The 19495-nt window shown below is 37.5% G+C and overlaps 1 protein-coding gene across 1 annotated transcript; it reads left to right on the plus strand.

Annotated features, from left to right (window-relative positions):
• The first annotated feature begins 1516 nt into the window (after positions 1-1516).
• On the plus strand, positions 1517-10791 carry LOC127951534 (protein Wnt-9b-like). The gene is made up of 4 exons (XM_052549460.1): positions 1517-1670; positions 2738-2991; positions 4244-4509; positions 6874-10791. Exons 1-4 carry the CDS (start codon positions 1585-1587, stop codon positions 7342-7344), a joined length of 1077 nt encoding a protein of 358 aa, XP_052405420.1. The 5' UTR covers positions 1517-1584; the 3' UTR covers positions 7345-10791.
• The last annotated feature ends 8704 nt before the right edge of the window (positions 10792-19495 follow it).

Here is a 19495-nt window from a genome sequence, read left to right on the forward strand (position 1 = left end):
TAATTAAAGTGTGTGTCAAACCAAATGCACCAAGCACCATTGCACTATTAAGTATTTGACAGATCATCTAGCACATCTAAGTATCCATGTAAAAAGGGTCATCAGAAATATTTGTCAGAAGCATAAAATCTTCTCTTTTTTAATTTATTCAACTTTCTTTGTACATACTCTGTGTCCACTTAAGAAAACAGTATGCTGATGGTTTATCAAGCTTGTCACCTCTTCTATTATGCATGTTAAAACTGCTGTTTAATCCACTGTTGCATTAGGAATAAAGTATTTACAATGCCATTTTCATAAATGTGTTTTGATTGTCTCCTTGTTATCAGTACTTTGACAGCCAAATTAAGTACAAAAACCAAATGTTGAACAAACAGGTTTTGGCTAGTGGTAGTGACTCACATGAGGTAATTACTTGCAATTGTGCAAATGATGTGTGCAAATCAATGGTAGACAAAACAGAATATATAATCAAGTGTAAGTTAATCATATAAGTTTTTATATTGTAAATATCCAAATATTTTGGAGGCAGCAATGCCTCAGGTTGTATGGACCAGTGTTAATCAAATGTGTTAATCAATTTATATAAATTACTTTTCTTGAAATCTTTGCTGAGATTATCGTATCTCTTTGGTTTGATTCTGTTTCTCCTGTTTTGTTTTGTTTTATTTTTGTTTTATTTAATTGGTATTTACCGCTCCAGTGCAACGGTGTGACGTCACACATAATAAACGCACGTGAATGAAAAAGTCCGATTACAATGCAACATCACACAAGCCATGAGAAAAAGTTAAGGCAACAATGCCAACCGATATCAGTATATGTCTATATAGACCGAAAATACGTTGTCGAACATTATACATCATATGTATTAAACAGACTGAAAATTTCGGAAGTGAACTCTAGAAGGTGAATGAATTATGAATTAAACTTTTAATGGTAAAAATGTGTGTTAAGTGTTTTGAATTTAAATATTCAAAGCTTAAATAAAAAACTGTGTTGAGTTCCAGCATTTGTCATTGTTAAATGTGTTAATTGTGATATTAAATGTGTTAAGTGTGGGACGGTCCATCTGGGACCTATAGAAAATGCAAACGGATTATTTTAAAACAGGACGAGGTCTTGTTTAAATTAACATAAAAATGCCTCAGAGGAAAACGTTACATGTGTGCATCTTGAGACCGAACATTAACTGCCATTTTTTATATATATTTTCAGTTGAGACAGCTCAAACATGCATTTTAATCTGGGACTAGCTTTAAAATATCTGTGAAACCGGAGGAAAATATATCAGATAATTAATCCATAAAATAATTCACAATAATCCAGATTAGAAAGAAAAGGAAAGTTGTCTGAATCACCCCTAAGTAAAAATGAGCCCTTCAGAAGGTAAACGCACCTGCTAATATTTAGGGAAAAATGGACTGATGATTCAATAATCTGACGCACCTCACCCCTCTCGGGACCGCGCCTCCCCAAGGGCTGAAAGGAGTTTCTGCCCCTTTAAGAAGTTGAGCTGTCCAGCACAGCAGGGATTTCAACACGGACAGATAGCGCAATGAAGAGCAGCGTCGACCCGTCATCATGTGCACCGGGCTTCCGAGGACTGCCTGTCCCCTGCGACTTTTTGCCCTCTGCATCCTTCTCTCCCACGCAGCAGCCTATTTCGGGTCAGCAAAGACTTTTTATGTCCTCTGTCATTTCGGAATTAATTGAAATAGCCTCTAAGTGCGTTATTGCTGTATTTTACACTGAATATAATCATTTTAGATTGCGGCAACAGGTGGAGATATTTGGTGATGTTAGATATCCCATGCGCAATTACGCATATCTTGTATGTTTAATCAAGTTTAAAACCTACGTTGCATTTTGTCTGTAACAATCAAATGAGGCAATAATAAATAATTATTTGTTGAAGGTGGTATTTTAAAAAGATCTAAAGTTTTTTGAATGTGCAAGCTTAGACTTTTTGCTACAAGTAGCTACAAGTAACACCATTATCATATATATATAATGAAAGTTTGATATATAATGATATATATAGTTGTTGTTTCGATTATCGCAGTTGAGCGCAGTGCAGTGTATAGATCCAGATGTTTTCTGATGGTTTGGCACCGCGTCCTTACCCTCGCACTACCTGATAATTAAGATCTTTCTGGCTTACGTTAATAGGAAGTTGCCCGATGGTTTTTATAATAAGAATCCTATAAACACGTAAAAACACAGTGCAATGGGATTTATTTAAGAGTGCTTAAGTTTGTTAAGAGCCAAAGTAGCGTTTTAAAAAGCCAAGGGCGCTCGATAGCATACTGAGTGACTGAGGAAAGAGCACTTGCAGTTTGGTGCATTCTCTATTCAAACACGACTATTCAAATAAGGTATTTAAACATATTCAAAGTACATGTGCCATCACTCGTGCATTCTAGAAAAAAAAAGTTAATTTGCTGCCTTAAGTTTTCAAATACAATAACTTTAGAGCCAAAGTTTAAACTCTTGGAAATTGGGGTTAGATAAATAATTGTGACAAGTTAAAATGAAACAAAAATGTTTCATAACATTATGATGAAAACGTTTTACACTTTATGTGATGTTCTAAAAGGTCTTGAAGGTCTATTTTAGTGTATAAATGTATGGATGGAGTTTGTAAACAAATCAAAATGAACCCCCCGCTGAAAAAATAATTGAATGGTTTAAATGTAAAGAGTTTCAGTGACTGTATTGTGCACGTTGTCTTTAGCCTTACAGGTCGCGAGCCCATGGTTTTTCTGGCCAGTCCATTTGCCAACGAGCCTCCGAACAGTAAAGCGCACCTGAAGCAATGCGAGCAGATGACTTTGACGCGCCGGCAAAAACGCTTGTGCCGGCGAGAACCGGGGCTGGCGGAGACTTTGAGGGAATCTGTCCGTCTCAGCCTCCTGGAGTGCCGCTATCAGTTCCGCAACGAGCGCTGGAACTGTAGTATGGACGGCCGTGGAAGCCTTTTAAAACGAGGTACGTTGTGAGACCATTCGCACAATATATTGGTGTTCCAATTTTTTTTTTTTTTTTTTTTTTTTTTTTTTTTGCAAATGTTAGAATGTAGCTATGATAGGGTTGACAGTTCATCAACTTTAGCCTTGCTCTCAAGGTCATGAAATTATAAGCTGTTGTTTATGAAATTGTTTGAATTGTTAATTTTTATTTGTCTCTCAAATAAAATATATCCACTAAAATACATGAATTTAAAAACCACAAAACACAATTGTAAAATTTGCTGTTTGGTAGCCTTAAATTAGTCAGTAGGCCTACTTATTTGTCAGAAAGGGAATGCTTTTAGCATTAACAACTATGCATAAACCTCTATGTGGTGCCTGCTTCCAAACGAACATGTGCGTAATGTGCAGGATGTGAATGTGAAAGCCATGCGTAGGTCAGTCCGCTGGTAATTAGGGACTTGGGAAGCGCGGAATCCCTGTGCGGTTGGGCCTCGCGGGGCCAGTTGAAGTATTTTTATCTCGCGGAAAAGCACTCAGTTCTCAGAGGAAAAGGGCGGCTTGATCGAGCGCTTTCATCTGACAGAAAAACTCAGTCAAAATAATAATGAATTGGATCAAAATACACGCCTGGTCTCAGCTCTGATCTAAGCAAACAAACAATAAGAGGAGGTTGGAAGGAGGGATTATGGTTAAAGGATCGTGACAAAACACTGCACTTAACACTTCATTGGAAAAGTTGGAGCTAGTTCATGATAGTGTTTAAATGTAAGATAAATCCATTTTGCAGGCATGATAAGGGAAGCATTTTCGTTTAAAATCTACATGAAGTGAGTTTTAAATTTATTAATGTGGTAATAGAAATGTACTATTTTAAAAGAAAAGATAACGCATAGAAACAAAGATCCATATTTATATTATTGTGGACATGCCTATACTCACCCATTTTGTTATCAGTAATTGGTAGCCTACTATTTGAGATTTGCATTATTTGTAATAAGTAATGCTTATTTTTTATTAATATTCCAATTAGTGCTTAGTATTTAGCTTGTCATGTGGACTCAGCATGTCACCCCACTGAGGCGATTTATAAAATATAAAATCTTTTATTACGTTACTGATATTATTGGAGTGAGTCGTCATCAATGTAGCCTACGTGATTCAAAACATATTTTTCAAAAGCACTAATTTTTTTACGTGTATACTTTTTAATGTGTAAAAAGAGATGTTCACATTTAACACATTTGCTCATGAATGCATCACTTCTTTAGGCTTTAAGGAGACGGCTTTTCTGCACGCGGTGTCGTCAGCAGCGTTGTCTCACGCGCTGGCCAAAGCGTGCAGCTCAGGGCGCATGGAGCGCTGCACCTGCGACGATTCTCCTGGTCTACAGCAGCGCGAGGCCTGGCAGTGGGGTGTATGCGGGGACAACCTCAAATACAGCACTAAGTTTCTCAAGAAATTCTTGGGGCAAAAACGGGTCAGCAAGGATCTGCGTGCCCAAATCGATGCTCACAACATTAACGTCGGGATCCGGGTAAGATGCAAGATATTAACATAAAAAAATATAATCAAAGTTAGATAAGGTTACAAAAGAGGTTTTCGCAACAATGCCAGAAGAACATTTTTACAGAGAATATTACAGTTGTATGCAGATTTTCTTGGGAACCATATATGCAAATATGTTATCTTTATTTTAAAAAGTGTTCAGGGTCCATTTTCCTCCAAAACTCATAGAAGAGAACATCTGTAAGGGTTAACTGTCTCACACCTTCTCATCCTCTCTTGGTTGATGTGGTGCAGTCTTATAGTTTATTGTAGCCCAAAGGAGAGTTCAGTGGGTGGGGTGAGGCAGGTAGATGAGCAGGTATTGGCCAGCTCTGTGGAGCCAGGTGTTCCTTCCCCTGGTCCAGGCATGACAGTGCTTGCTGTGAGGACCCTCTTCAAAATTAGAGGTCTCCCATGAGGGCGATTATACAGAGGCCTCTGTAATATATGAGCATTTTTTCCACCTACTGTATGCCTCCCACTCTACAAGTCTCACTGCTGCCACTGCCGCCGTCGCCGCCACTCTCCCAGACTTTCATAAACATCCCTCGAAACAGTTCTGTTACCAGGAAACTGAAAGCCTCAGGGAAAGACAGAGAGAACGAAAAAGGGGGAAGGTTTATGAGGTTCAGAGAAAGAGTAAGAAAAGAATAGCTGGACAAACTCGGATCTTATCTTATCAGTCTCCGGTTTTGTTGTTTTCCACAGTTGACACCTCAGGCCACAGATGGCGGTTAACAAAAACAAGCAAAGGTGGCTGAGGTCTTGTTTTCCCTTCTTTCAGATTCTCTCCGTTGCTTCTCCTCTGTATTGCTCAGGTGGCCCTGGGGTGGGAGCTCATACCTGTGTAGGGTGGAACACGCCCATCGACCATTTGACCTCCCCATCTCACCCTGGGCACTTTCTGATAGACTAAACAATGAGATTTGACTCCCAAACTCAGAATGCCAATACTTCTAAATTGAAAATAGAGAGCGAGAGAGCATCAGTTCAAAGATGGAAATGTGCTGATCTGAGCATAGATCAGGGATGGTGGTCTTCAAGAGGTGCAGGTCAGAGTTGGAAGACCGCCAGCTCAGGGATTCCCCCTGCATCCATCATCTACACCATGTCAACCCAATGTTTTTAGCTCAGGGCTATGGAGTCTTAGTATAAGCTGAATTACTTGAACAACTTTGGATAACATGCTGTCCCACTTTTACAAACTTCTATGTTCATTTCCCTCCCCATTTTAAGATAATCAAAACCAGTGTATTCAAGTGACACTCCCAAACATGTAAAATAGTTATTTCTAGGCCAGTGGTTCTCGATGCTTTGGACTCCAAGGCCCATAATTGTCCAATATTTGAAGGCAACAAAAAAGAAGCAGGCAAAAAGCAGACACATGTGCACAACTGGATGCTCGACCAAGAAACAAGCAGAAAAATATTTAAATGTAAAGTCGGCAACACCAAAGCTCCAAAGGTATCAAAACTTTATTATTTAAAAACATTAATATTTTTCCAATATTTGAAGGCCCCATTAATTTTTTATTAAGGATTAAGGAGTAGGATTTAAAAAATTATATTTGAACTCATAATATCTAAACAATTAAACATTTTAGAGCTTGGCATAACTAGAATAATCTATATTCATAATCTATTCAAAGCTTTAAGATTTTAATTTACATGACCTTTTACATGACAGGGTCTAGAAAATATTGTTTTAAAACCTCATTTATCCCAGTTTTCCGAGGCCACAGGAATCCGGATTCCTTAAAGAAATAACTGTTGTTGAGGTGTGAAATAAAATAAGAAATAATTTGAAGTTGAATTGTCATCTTGACGCCCCCTTGGAAGTTTGTCTTGGCCCCTTGGTTGAGAACCACTGATCTTACTCCGAGGCAATATGAAACAAATGAAAATAAGTCACTAACAAAAGGTCTGTTCACACCAAGAGTGAAAACACACATGACTTGAGTGTTAATCTTGAGTATACTCTTGTGAATCTCGAGTATACTCTAGTGAAACTCACAGTAATTTTTTAGGCTTGGGCTCTGGACATATGTCTAATCTTATTAGCTGTTTTTTTTTCATCATTTAATCACCGGACAAGAAAAAAATTAAAATCACAGAAGTGTGAATAACTCTTTAAAAATGAATTGTTTCTCTTTAAAGTCTTCTTCAGTACCAGATATCCTCGTGAAAGGGTCATAGCCAATCCAAAAAGTGAGACCAAATTTCAGCATCCGATATCGAATCCTCCCTTCCTCGCCTCGGATTTCTTAGTTTCTGTCTCATTTTCACAGGATCAAAGTGTTGTATTTGGCGTACTGTGTTCATGTCTTCACCTCCGTCTTTTTTTTTCCTCTCAGGCGGTGAAGAGTGGTCTTAAGACTACTTGTAAATGTCACGGTGTCTCCGGTTCATGTGCTGTGAGAACATGCTGGAAGCAGCTCTCCCTGTTTCAAGACACAGGCCACCTGCTGAAGTTCCGCTATGACACAGCCGTCCGAGTGCACAGTGTTACCAACTCCGCCACTGGGGAGAGCGAGCTGGCAAGCCCACGGCATCATAGCAACACGGGCCCCCGCCCACGACCCACCGAGCTGGTATTTCTTGAGGAGTCGCCCAGCTTTTGCAGGCCGTCACGTTACTCGCCCGGGACGGCCGGCAGACCATGTTCAAAGGACACCAGCTGCAGCAGCCTGTGCTGTGGACGGGGCTACAACACGGCCCTCCACCTCACCACCCTCTCCTGCCACTGCCAGGTCCGCTGGTGCTGTCACGTCGAGTGTCAAACCTGCCTCCGTGAGGAAGAGGTCTACACCTGCAAGAAACATTGATAAGAAGGAAACTGAGAAGACAAAGTGGGAAATGAGGAAGCTTGAGGATTTTAAGGCATCTACTAGACAGAAGTTTGGAGGTTGTGATGCAGGTTGTTGCGAACAAAAGTTTGGGGGAACATGTTTATTTAATATGACCAATTGGTGCCTGAAAAAGCCTACAGTATGACAGTTCTTCCAGCATTCATCCACCACCCCAGCTCCTCCTTCTTGATTGGTTAAACTAGTCTAAAACCAGTCGAGGAATTCATAGGAGTTCCTACTTTAGGGCTTGGGTCAAGTCTCCAGATCAAACCCTTTAACATGGACAGCAAGCCAAATATGTATACCCCTTCTCCATAAATGATTATGTGAACTTGTGAAACAAGTGTGGACATACCTGGCCATGGGTCCCAGAGTTTCTAGAATGAAAATTGCTCTTCTGCTGTCAAGGAACCCGAATGAGACGTTTCATCCGTTTCCCAGCTTCTCACAAGCAGTGGAGGTTTGAATTGAACCAGACTACTCTTTTCTTCTGCAGTGATAAACCAGCCTCACTGGGAGGTTGCCTGTTGAACGGTCTGTGTTGATCGCACACTTATGGAAATGGACTAGTGATCTGCAAGGTTTAGTTATACTCAAACTAATAGTTGGAAGAGAGATGGCAGTCTGCTCACTTACATTTCTGACTGCTCATCTTTCTACCTGCCTATAATGTACATTCATATCTCTCTGTTGCTCTGAGAGTCCACTTAAGGCTTCAAAATATACTGAGAGTACGAAGCACTTATGAATGCATTTATCTGTGAATAGTCATATATATGTAAGGAAGAAAGTACTTGCATCTGTTATGGCATTCACAGTTATAATGCTTAACAAAGATATTACAAATATATTGGGGGGGGGGGGGGGGGGGGTTATGCTGATAAACTGGAAATCTACTGGGAAACAGTCTGATTCATAGACTTCTAATGAATGTTAGAGAAAGTTATATAATCAGAAATGTTATATATAGAAATATATATATTTAATGGCCATTAAATGGCTGAATGTATTTATTAGAATTAGATAAAACTGATCAACTTCTGCAACTTCATGTATACTTGCTGGTGTATTCCAGACTGCATTAGGGATCGAGCAGAACAAAGCGTGTCATTACAGCATGACCCAAACATCACCACTCCCTACAGCTGCGTATAGTGTGTGCAAACATCTGGGCTTCTGAGTATGTAGTTTCTGTTCAGTTTCCCATCAAGGGTAATGAAAGTGAGTATGTCCCATCCAGAACAAAAGGAAAACATCTCCTTCCCTAGTAAGCAAGGCTCTCTGGTCTATAAAGTCTGTAAGCTCTTTCATGTGTGTGAAGCCTTTGACAAACTCCATTCCAGTCCCTTATTAGCCCATTACCAATCAGAGCAAATACCAGCGCTTGTTCTCCAGAATGTGCCGAAAGCAGAAAAAGTTCAAAGTTGGTATGCTGGATGCCCAATTGAGGCCTTTGTTACAGGGAGATTTACAAATAAAAATAAATAGATAATAGTACTTATATATACTGTATACTTGTTTTTAGCTTCATTTTATATTCATTTTGTTCAAATCATTCTTGTTTCATTTTTATAGTTCTTATTTAAAAGTATTTCGTTTTTTTTTTTTAAGAAGGCCAAATATGAGTGGAAATGTTGAAAATCAGTTGTATAGGGGACAAATTTTAGACACACAAAGTATTACTCATAAATATTTTCTGTTCTTATTAAATAATACATGCATTTAATCACTTAATAATTGAAACTCAAATTTAAAGTATGTGAATGTGAGCATGTTCTTGTCTGCTTGTTTGTGTGTGTGTGTGTGTGTGTGTGTGTGGTGATTCTGGGAAGGCAGAAAACTGCAGTAAAATTGGCCACATCAATCAAGTGGAAGAAAGTCCAAGCCTTCAGTGACATGCCATTCAGCTGACTTGTTGAACTTGTTGAAGTACATATGCATGTTATGAAAGCTTTCTCCTGAAATTGATTCTGTGTCTATGAAAGAGACTTTACTAAAGAAAGAGAGTTATCACACTGAGTCAGCACATGCAAATATCTGAAACCCCAGTGGTGGCTGTGAAAATACAAATTAGATAGTTTCCTACTTCTGAGTGTATGTGTGTGCGTGCGTGCGTGTGTGCGTGTGTGTGTGTGTGTGTGTGTGAATGTGAGTGTGTTTCTTTGCTGCAACAGCCAAAATGGTAACATTTATAGCACAAATATCTGAAATGAACCCTCTGTCAACCTGTGGGTTATGGAGTCTATGGGCCCTATCTTGCACCTAGCGCAATTGACTTTGTACACCGACGCATGTGTCATTCCTATTTTGCACCCGCGCAAAGCGCGCTTTTCCCTCCACAGAAGCACGTCGCTAAACTAGTGAATGAACTTGCGCTCCCTGGGCGGTTCAGCGCAAAAAAGTAGGCGTGTTCCGGCGCAAACAATCCCTGGTGCTATTTTGCTGTTCCATTAAACAATTGCGCCACTGACCAGAAAAAACCTAGTCTAAAGTCAGTGGCGCCTTGCGCGTTGTTCATTATGCTATTTTAAGGGCGCATGCTTGACCATAATGTACATACACTTTGCTCATGTAATCTACACAGATGCAACAGTTATTTTTGCAAATCATAAATTGTTACACTAAAAAATTATTAACACATGAGATGACGAAAATCATTGTGGTGTGCCACGAAGATGTGAAAAAAATAGGCATAAATCTAGCTTACAAATTATTCAGGCTAATTATTCTCCCATCCCCATACAACACAACTTCTCTGTCTTTCACTGCTCTTACAAGAACATCAGTCTCCTCGGCTGTGAACCGCTCCTGGCATGCGCCTGGTAAATACGCCATAATAATAGCAATCCATAATGGAACTTGCGCATCTGCTTTTAAAGGGAATGTTGGATGACGCTCTGATTGGTTTATTTCACGTTACGCCCAAACCACACCTATGAATAATGAAGCTACTTCAGACCAACCCATTTTAGATTTGCGCCGGGCGCAAGAGCCATTTATCCCGCCGGGAAAATAGCAACAGCGCCGAGACCCGCCCACAAAATTACTTGCGCTTCGCGCTTTGACACTTGCGTTTCAGATCGTTAAAATAGGGCCCTATGTGTTTGTTTGTGTTGTCATAGCTTTAACAGTGTAATGTTTCACTTTGTGTTTTCATGCTGGGGATTTTTGCTACTACCTCACCCATACAAAGGGGGAAATTAAGTACTTAATAGTTTCTTTTTTTCTTAGATATTTAAGACAATGCTTCTTTTAAAAGCTTTAGCCTGAAATACATATGCATTTACTTTTTTCTTTTTTAACTTGACCCATTCTTTATTTAAGAACCAATGTATCATATTCAAATAAAACAATACATTTGTAAAAATGATGTCTGACATTTGACAACAGATTCAACTCTTCAAATTAAATTTAAAAAGCTGATTTTCTCTCTGTCTCTCACTTTCTCTCTTGCTGTGTTTGTGGTTGCACACCTGTCCAGAGCTCTGCACGCAAACACCTGCTCTCTAGTTAAATAGCTAATCATGGAGCTGACGGATCCTGACCTACTCTCAACTTGAGCCTCATTCTAATTTCACTCACCCAAAATATATACAAATTGTTGAGCTTGCACATGATGTGCCACAGTACATGCACAAACACAATTCCTAAGTAATGGACTCCGGAATCTGGCATGATCCAAATAAGTGTCTTATAGTTCAGCTACTTTCACTCTTAAAAAATAAAGGTGCTTCAAAAGTTTCTTCAAGCGATGCCGTAGAAGAACCATTTTTCGGTCCTACAAAGAACTTCTTTAAAGAACCATCTCTTTCTTATGTTTTTGTAATCTGATGTTAAAGGTTCTTTATGGAACCATTTAGACAAAAAGGTTCTTCTATGGCATCGTGATGCACTTTTATTTTTAAGAATGTAATAGTGTAGCTTTCCAGTAACAAAGGACGTCAGATTAATTCTAGTGTATTGGTTCATTAATTCAGTTCACTTAATTTAGCAAAACTAAATTAAATTAAATTGACGTCCACAATGTCAATTTAATGGAGATTGTCCATTGTTTGTAAACCCTTCATTACTTTTGATTGAGGGAAAAAAGTTATAAGTTATAATTGGAGCACCCATCATTCATAAAGTGCCCCTTGTATGTTAGTTTATTAAATATTCTGGAATATTCACAGAAAGGTGAACTCATCACAGAACTCATGTTCACATGTACAAAGAACTTTATTATCTGAGCATTAAAGCATGTGTGTATTACCGTGTTTGATGCATTTAAAGGTAATAGCCCCAAACGTCTCTCCCATTCTCTGTTTAGACATAATAAGAATAATAGTTGTGCTCTATCAAACAAATCTGTGCTTTTACTGTCTGCCCAGATCCACAACCCAGACCTCGTCTAATGGCTGTTTATCAGTACTTGCCCTTATTAAAGGCACACAGAAAAAGGTTGGAGGTGAAACGGACCAGAGATTTGTTGTTTACAAGACAACAGCCAGGTCATGTGGCGGCTTTGTGAATAAAAGCCAATTTGGTACAAAGCCAAAGTCTAAAAACAGTTAACTTAAGCCTCAGTGACTACATTTAAGCGCGCATACTGATACACGCATGCTTCAACAAAGGAATTTCTAACCCTTGGGGCATGTTAAGGAGAGAAAGGTAGAGTTCAGACAGAAGGGAAGGATGAGTGAGTGAGTGAGTGAGTGAGTGAGTGAGTGAGTGAGTGAGTGAGTGAGTGAGTGAGCGAGCATTTAGCAAGTTACTATTTGACGTTGGCTTCACACAGAAGCAACAAGACTGTAGATTAATATGCTGCTGTGGTAAACTGCAGGGGGTCTGTGAGGGATGATACAGCACAAGTTTAATAATGAATCCTAAAGCCTTCATTTCCCCACAGCCATCATCTCACGCACACATCCCCTACAGAGAGGCTGCAACGGGGGAGAGTGTGTGTTACCTAACAAGCGGCTTCGATGTGCGTATTTTCAGCCTTATCATTTTTCATTTTAGTATTATATGCAAGTGCATTTTTCTTTGAGTTGCGGATATTTAAATATTAACTACCTGAGGATGTGTTAATGTGATCACAATGTGTTTGTGATGTAATAATGTTCTGCCTGGTCAGCGAGGTCAAGCTCGTCTGTTACCCTCTGGGGACAGGATTATCTGCCATCTTCAGTCTGGATAGAAAACAGACACACACAGTATAAAAATACCAGTTAGCTCTTTGATAAATTAGAAGTAAGTTAATTTAAATTTTCAGGCTCATGATAAGATGAAACACTGCAAGCCAGCTATAGACAGTGATATGTAAAAGATGTATTTTTGTTGTTGCTGTATTTATTTATTGTATTCTGGAATACAAAATCTATTTTTTTTTATTTAGAGTGAAAGGTTTCTAATGGATGTTATAGGTGCTTCATGGAACCATAGATGCATATATAGAGAACCTTTATTTTTAAGAGAGTAAGTAGATCACTTATAGTGTATATTTTCATAAATATTATAATATATATTTTCCATTGCTTAGCAAATGTCCTTTATCCAAAATGGCTTAGTTTTACATTGATCATTGGTTTATGTGTTACCTATTGGAACAAACTAATGCTTAGCTCCGTAGCCTTGAGCAAGAACACATTTCTATGAATTTGTTACCTTATGTTTTATGAACCCTACAAGACTAACACATGAAATGCTAAAGAAAAAAGTTTGTCACAGAAGACAGTGTTTTATTTGAAAAGATGAGGAGAAATGTAATAAATAGGCATTGTCTGAAAAGTTTCTGTGAGGGAGTGAGGGAGAGAGAGAGAGAGAGAGAGAGAGAGAGAGAGAGAGAGAGGTGGACGGTGACACAGGTTAAGAATTTGGAATGTGAAATGAGTAATGTTTTTGCTCAACCCACATCACAATGCCTGGAGCTATAAAAGCTGAGTGCATATCTTCATACCTCCATCCATCCCTTCATCCCCTCATCTCTCTGTACTTTTTGCTTTCTTTATCCCTTAATTTGTCCAGCTGTCTATAATTATTGGTACTGTATATGTTTTAAGTTAAAGGTTTAATCTAATATCCAGTCCCTGTAGAGTAAGTTACAGAGGGATACAGCAGTGGCTTTCAAAGACCACTAATAATCTGTACAGTCGAACAGGTCTTTTCAGTGTTTTTATGAGTGATATATACCAGCTTGTTGCCTGTCAGGGTTTGCATGTTTTAGACAGACCTTTAGTCTGTGTTTTCTACACCCAATAAAGCATTGGATCATAGGCAGTAATTTAGATATAGTTTTGAGATGGAAAAGTGCATTTTTACAAATGCTAAAAACGTGGCTTTCTAAAGAAAGATTGCTATCAAATAGCACGAAGATTGACAGAGCAGACATCAGGTTCTAGGTTATTACCTGCAGAGTTTTTAGGTACTATAATTAACATCTCTGTTTTTTATATGCATTCCATTTATTTTTCAAATTGGTGTGTTTCGCAGGGCCACAAAGAAATATAGAGCTGAGTATCATCAGCATAACAGTGAAAGCTAACATCATGTTTCCTGATGATACTGTATCTCCCAAGGGTAACATGTAAAACGTGAAGAGTAACGGCCCTAGTACTGAGCCTTGAGGTACTCCATACCGCACTTGTGATCGATATGATACCTCTTCATTCACTACTATGAATTGATGGCGGTCATATAAGTACGATTTAAACCATGCTAATGCACTTCCATTAATGCCAACAAAGTCTATGCAAAAGAATGCTGTGGTCTATAGTGTCGAATGCAGCACTAGGATCCAGTAACATTAATAGAGAGATACAACCACGATCAGATGATAAGATCAGGGCATTAGTAACTCTAAGGAGAGCAGTCTCAGTACTATCATACAGTAAAAATCCTGACTGGAAATCCTCACAGATACCATTTTTCTCTAAGAAGGAATATAATTGTGAGGATACTACCTTTTCTAGTATCTTGGACAGAAAAGGGAGATTCGAGATCAGTCTATAATAAACTAGTTCTTTGGGGTCAAGTTGTGGTTTTTTGATGAGAGGCTTAATAACAGCCAGTTTGAAGGTTTTGGGGACATATCCTAGTGACAATGAGGAATTAATAATAGTCAGAAGAGGATCTATGACTTCTGGAAGCACCTCTTTTAGGAGCTTAGATGGTATAGGGTCTAACATACATGTTGTTGGTTTAGATGATTTAACAAGTTTATACAATTCTTCCTCTCCTATAGTAGAGAATGAGTGGAACTGTTCCTCTGGGGGTCTATAGAGCACTGTCTGATGTGATACTGTAGCTGATGACTTAATGGATATAATTTTATCTCTAATAATATTGTTTTAGAAGTAAAGTAGTTCATAAAGTCATTACTTCTGTGTTGTTGGGAAATTTCAACATTTGTTGATGCTTTATTGTTCGTTAATTTAGCCACTGTATTGAATAAATACCTGGGGTTATGTTTGTTTCTTCTAAAAGAGAAGAAAATTAATCGGATCTAGCAGTTTTTAATGCTTCATAACATTGCGGCTGAACCACTGATGGCAGATAGACTATTCTGACAATGTCTTTCATACTTTTCTGGACCTTGACAGAGTATTTTACATGGCACTCAATGGGACAGTCACAAACCTCCTGGTTTTTATCCAGAATTTATTAAATCGTGTTTCGAAGACGAACAAAGCTTTCACGGGTTTGGAACGACATGGGGGTAAGTGATCAATGACAAAATTTTCATTTTAGGGTGGAGTATCTCTTTAAACTCATAAAACAACTAAGACTTGAATTTGAAAGAAAAACAAAATGCTGCATATGATCAAATGTACTTATTTTGGTTGGTCACAAGTGCAGTGCATGTTCATAATAAACAGAAGGTTATTGTCAGTTGGTGTGGGATCTAATTTAGTAATTGTTATAGTTATCTTTGTTAATATGAATAGGCCTTTATTCTTTTCAGTGGTAAACCCAAGCAGAATCTGTAGACTGTTTATTTATGTATTTCTATTTAAATGGTGCTGAGAGTTAAACACATCTACTTGTATTTAAAATTAATTAGTCAAACTATTTAATAAACAAACATACAGGTTTTGGTGATGTGCACTGTGAACTTAAAATAGTGCTTCACTATTGTAATGTAACCTTTTTAACTTTAAATTCTTTCAGTACTGTAAAGTAGTCAGAAAGGTATGTGGGTATCATCATAGATTTGGGTTATTGTTTATGTTTATAATATAGAGACAGAGGGAATGGGTGACATGTTCATCTCGAATATGTGCTGGAGGGTCAAAGGTGCTCCTCTCACAGGTGGTATGACCACAGGACTGTGTGTGTGTGTGTGTGTGTGTGTGTGTGTTCATTACCCGCAGCTGTTTTTCACAGAAGTTCTTCAAGTTCAAGATCTTCAAGTTCCTCAAGCTATAAAGACCCAGACAGAGTGTGAGAGATATGGAGGCAGATGATTTCAAAACAAAGTTTGAGGGAAGTTAGAATAAACACTAAAGCACTAAATAATAATAATAATAATAATAATAAATAAATAAATAAAAAGGATGCCTTAAATTAAGATTGATGTAGTTGATTTACAAATACAAAATGTTAATCCATTTGGATTACATAGTTTAATCTAAAATAAAATATAATAGTAATAATAACAGTAAAATAAATGTAAAAAAAATCATGACATAATTTATTAATGAACTATTTCAATAAATGGAGAAAAAACCATGGGAGAAACTAAGTTCAGTCAGGGGACAGGTTCCCCCGAATTCATTTAATTCAGGGATACAGTTGTGGAACAAGTAATGTTCATTTACTTAAAATATCTGAAATTGACACAAATTGGATATATAAACCTGCCCACTGTGTATTTAAAACACATTCAGTTTATTGTTACTATTACAGAAATCTTACATTTTTTTTTTTTAACCTATTTCATTTACAGTACCCTATGAATGATATCACATTAAGTTTACTCAGTTTATCATAAAACTGTGTGATCCAAATGGATAGAAATTTAACATGCATTGCAAATATGTAAATCTTAAATCTAGGCCTAAATATTTATTTGAGTGGGCCCACAGTTGAACAATCCACTTAAAAACACAAAGGCAGAATCACAAAGGCTTACAGGTTTTTATTAGTTCTGCAGTACACCTATCATCATCTGAAACACAAGTGCTTTATTCTTCTCCTCAAAATAAAGAAACCTCAGAAAACAATAATGAATGAGAAAACAGACATCTGACATCCAAACACTTTTCCCCTGGAGCGATTTCAGCACCATTCGTGATCCTCTTCATCATGACATCATGGATTGCCACCTTCACCTGCTGTCAAGATAAAAGACACCGACTGCTCTTCCCACCAAACATTAAACTCAAGTGACTTAACTACATATTATTTTCTCTTTATCCGTGAAAAAGACACAAAAACACCTTGTGCTGTATATATATACCACCACTGATCAATCACTTAGTTGTTGTTATGGTTGCTAAGACTGAAAAAATAAAAATTAACACACTTTTTGTGTCATTTCTATTAATTTCATAGTAAAACAGATCATCAGGGTCAAATCAAATCATCGGTACCTGACAAAACCCCCTGCCTCAGGTTCACAGCTGTGTGAGTTTGTGCCCATGTGTGTGTGTGATGGCAGAAGGTTGAATGATAGTTAGTTGCTGGAGGACTGATTGCTTTGACATGTGTAACCAATCTTAGAAAATATGATCGAAAAACATCAACCGGCCTTATTGCTCTCTATCAACTTTCTCTTCCCAGAGTAATCTCCTCACGTCCATTCCTCATTACTCCTGTCTGCTTATTCCTGGGAAATTCTCCCTCCCTCTCTCTTTCCCTGAATATCCCTCTTGGCCTCAGGAGGTGTTATGACAGTAAGGATGGAGTGTGTAAAGAGCAAGAAGGAGCATGAAGAGAGCTAGAGCTGGGGGCGAGCTGGATGGAGGGTAGACAGGACTTAAAAAGGGGGCACTGTTTCAGAAAGCTAGCCTGGAGAGACAGACATCAACCACCATTTGTTCTCCATTGAGACCTGCCTGTCTCACCCACCACACTAATGTTTTGGGGGAAGGGGGGGGGGCACATCAACACCAGTCAAAATGATCTTGAGTAGCCCATAAACACACAAGCACACACAGACATTACAGACACCTATAATTACACACCTGACCACAGGAGAATGACTGGGATCAAACTGACTGGGTCATTCCTGCTATGCAGTATATTTTAATGTTCACATTATTCATGTCTAGAAGTACTAGAAAAAATATTAAGTTCAAATTTTTTTAAGATGGAATCATATGAATTGTTTTTCTTTCAACACAACATTATGAGGAGATAATGACGTGTTCAAGTCCAACTGGCAAATGTTTATTATTGAATTGGGAAGTCATAATTGTGGTGTAATTGCGTTAAAATAACTTTGGTTGGAGCAAGATATTGATTTTCTGCAAAATGCAACAAGATAATGATGAATAATCATGAATAAAATAAATTGCTGTTTTTGTTAAATTAATGAAGTTGCTGTAAATTTTAATTTATATATTTGATAATAATTGGCAAATATTATTTGGTACATGCAACTTAAATAGCTTTATTGTGCATATAATATATATATATATATATATATATATATATATATATATATATATATATATATATATATAAAACATTATTTGTAATAAATTTACCATTAATACAGATGCTGTATCCATTGCATAACATGTTTTTTCACTGACACACTGTCCAATTTAGAAACTCTGGGCTTAATAAAAAATTCAATGGTTCCCGCTTATAATTATAACTTTTTTTTATGAAGTATGAAGTAACTAGCAAAAAAGATATAGACACCAGCATGTTTTTTTTTTTTTTTTTTTTTTTTTTTACATTTTTGGAAAGATTAATTACATATTGCAAAACCAAAAAAGAAAAAAACGTAAATTAATTCAAATTGACTCTCTGATATAAGTTGATTCTATAAAATACATCCTGTTAATTGATTTATTTATAAAAGTCATAGGTTTAATACCTGAGCTTGAGCTGTGCATATTTAAGAATGTCAGGTAAACCTTTTAATGAAAAGCCTTAATCAGATGACAGCATAGTTTATAAAAAAAGTCTAAACATGAATAATCCAACTGTTTTATTTTGTATGAAACCACAGTGTCGTATTCTTTACACACAGACCTGTCTCTGGAGAATTCAGTGATGACATTGCTGAGGTTTCACCACAGGGCAAAGAAACCCAACATGCTGAAATCAGTGTCACATTCATCCACTCATTCGCTTCAAACTGTGATGAACAGGTCAACAAACAACCTCTGTCTGTCTCCCTTTTGGAAATTTTGATATCATTATTTTTGTGTCTGTGTCTCCAGGCATGGGAGGCACCAGATCAGACTGGTCTGTTCTGATACAAGGCTGCGGAAACCAACATAATTAGACAAGGCCAGGACGAGTGAAAAGAGTTGACAAAATCTAGCCCCAAGAAGTTCTGTCATTATGTTCTTCCTGTCACTGACACTCCATCAAGGGATGAAAGTTGACACATCTTCCCCCAGGCTTCAAGCTGTAACCGTACTATAAGAATGATGGTATTTGCTTTCATAAAACTACAATTACTGCATGATTCATGTTTCACATAAATGATGAATGGGAATGAGGTTTATATTAATAGCTGTCATTTCTAAATGTAGAGATCATATGGGAAAATTAACATTATTTAAGATTAAAGCTGGTTACTAATTGCTATTCACATTCTAAACTAAACATTCAGATCCTCCTTACAAAAAGTTAACCCTATAATTAATAGTAGGGTTATGGGGACACAATTTTATGGACCTCAGCCAACAACAAAATAATTGACACATTCTTTTTTCTCTCTCTCTCTCTCTCTCTACTATTTTTGTAACTTTTGTATTACTCTGTGATTAGTGAATGAAAGGTGTGGATTTTAGTTACAATTTTAGTTCATGTGTAATAAACAAATTGATCTGCATATCGGTGGGGGGGGGGGGGGGGTTGTCATATGACGTTGCTAAAACGAACATTATGTTGTGTATTTGCAATGTGTTTATGCAGTTTAAGATAACAGAATACCCATAATTTTCCACATACTGTACATTTA

The sequence above is a fragment of the Carassius gibelio genome, chromosome A3 (genome assembly GCF_023724105.1).
Source record: "Carassius gibelio isolate Cgi1373 ecotype wild population from Czech Republic chromosome A3, carGib1.2-hapl.c, whole genome shotgun sequence".
Classification (NCBI taxonomy): Eukaryota; Metazoa; Chordata; class Actinopteri; order Cypriniformes; family Cyprinidae; genus Carassius; species Carassius gibelio.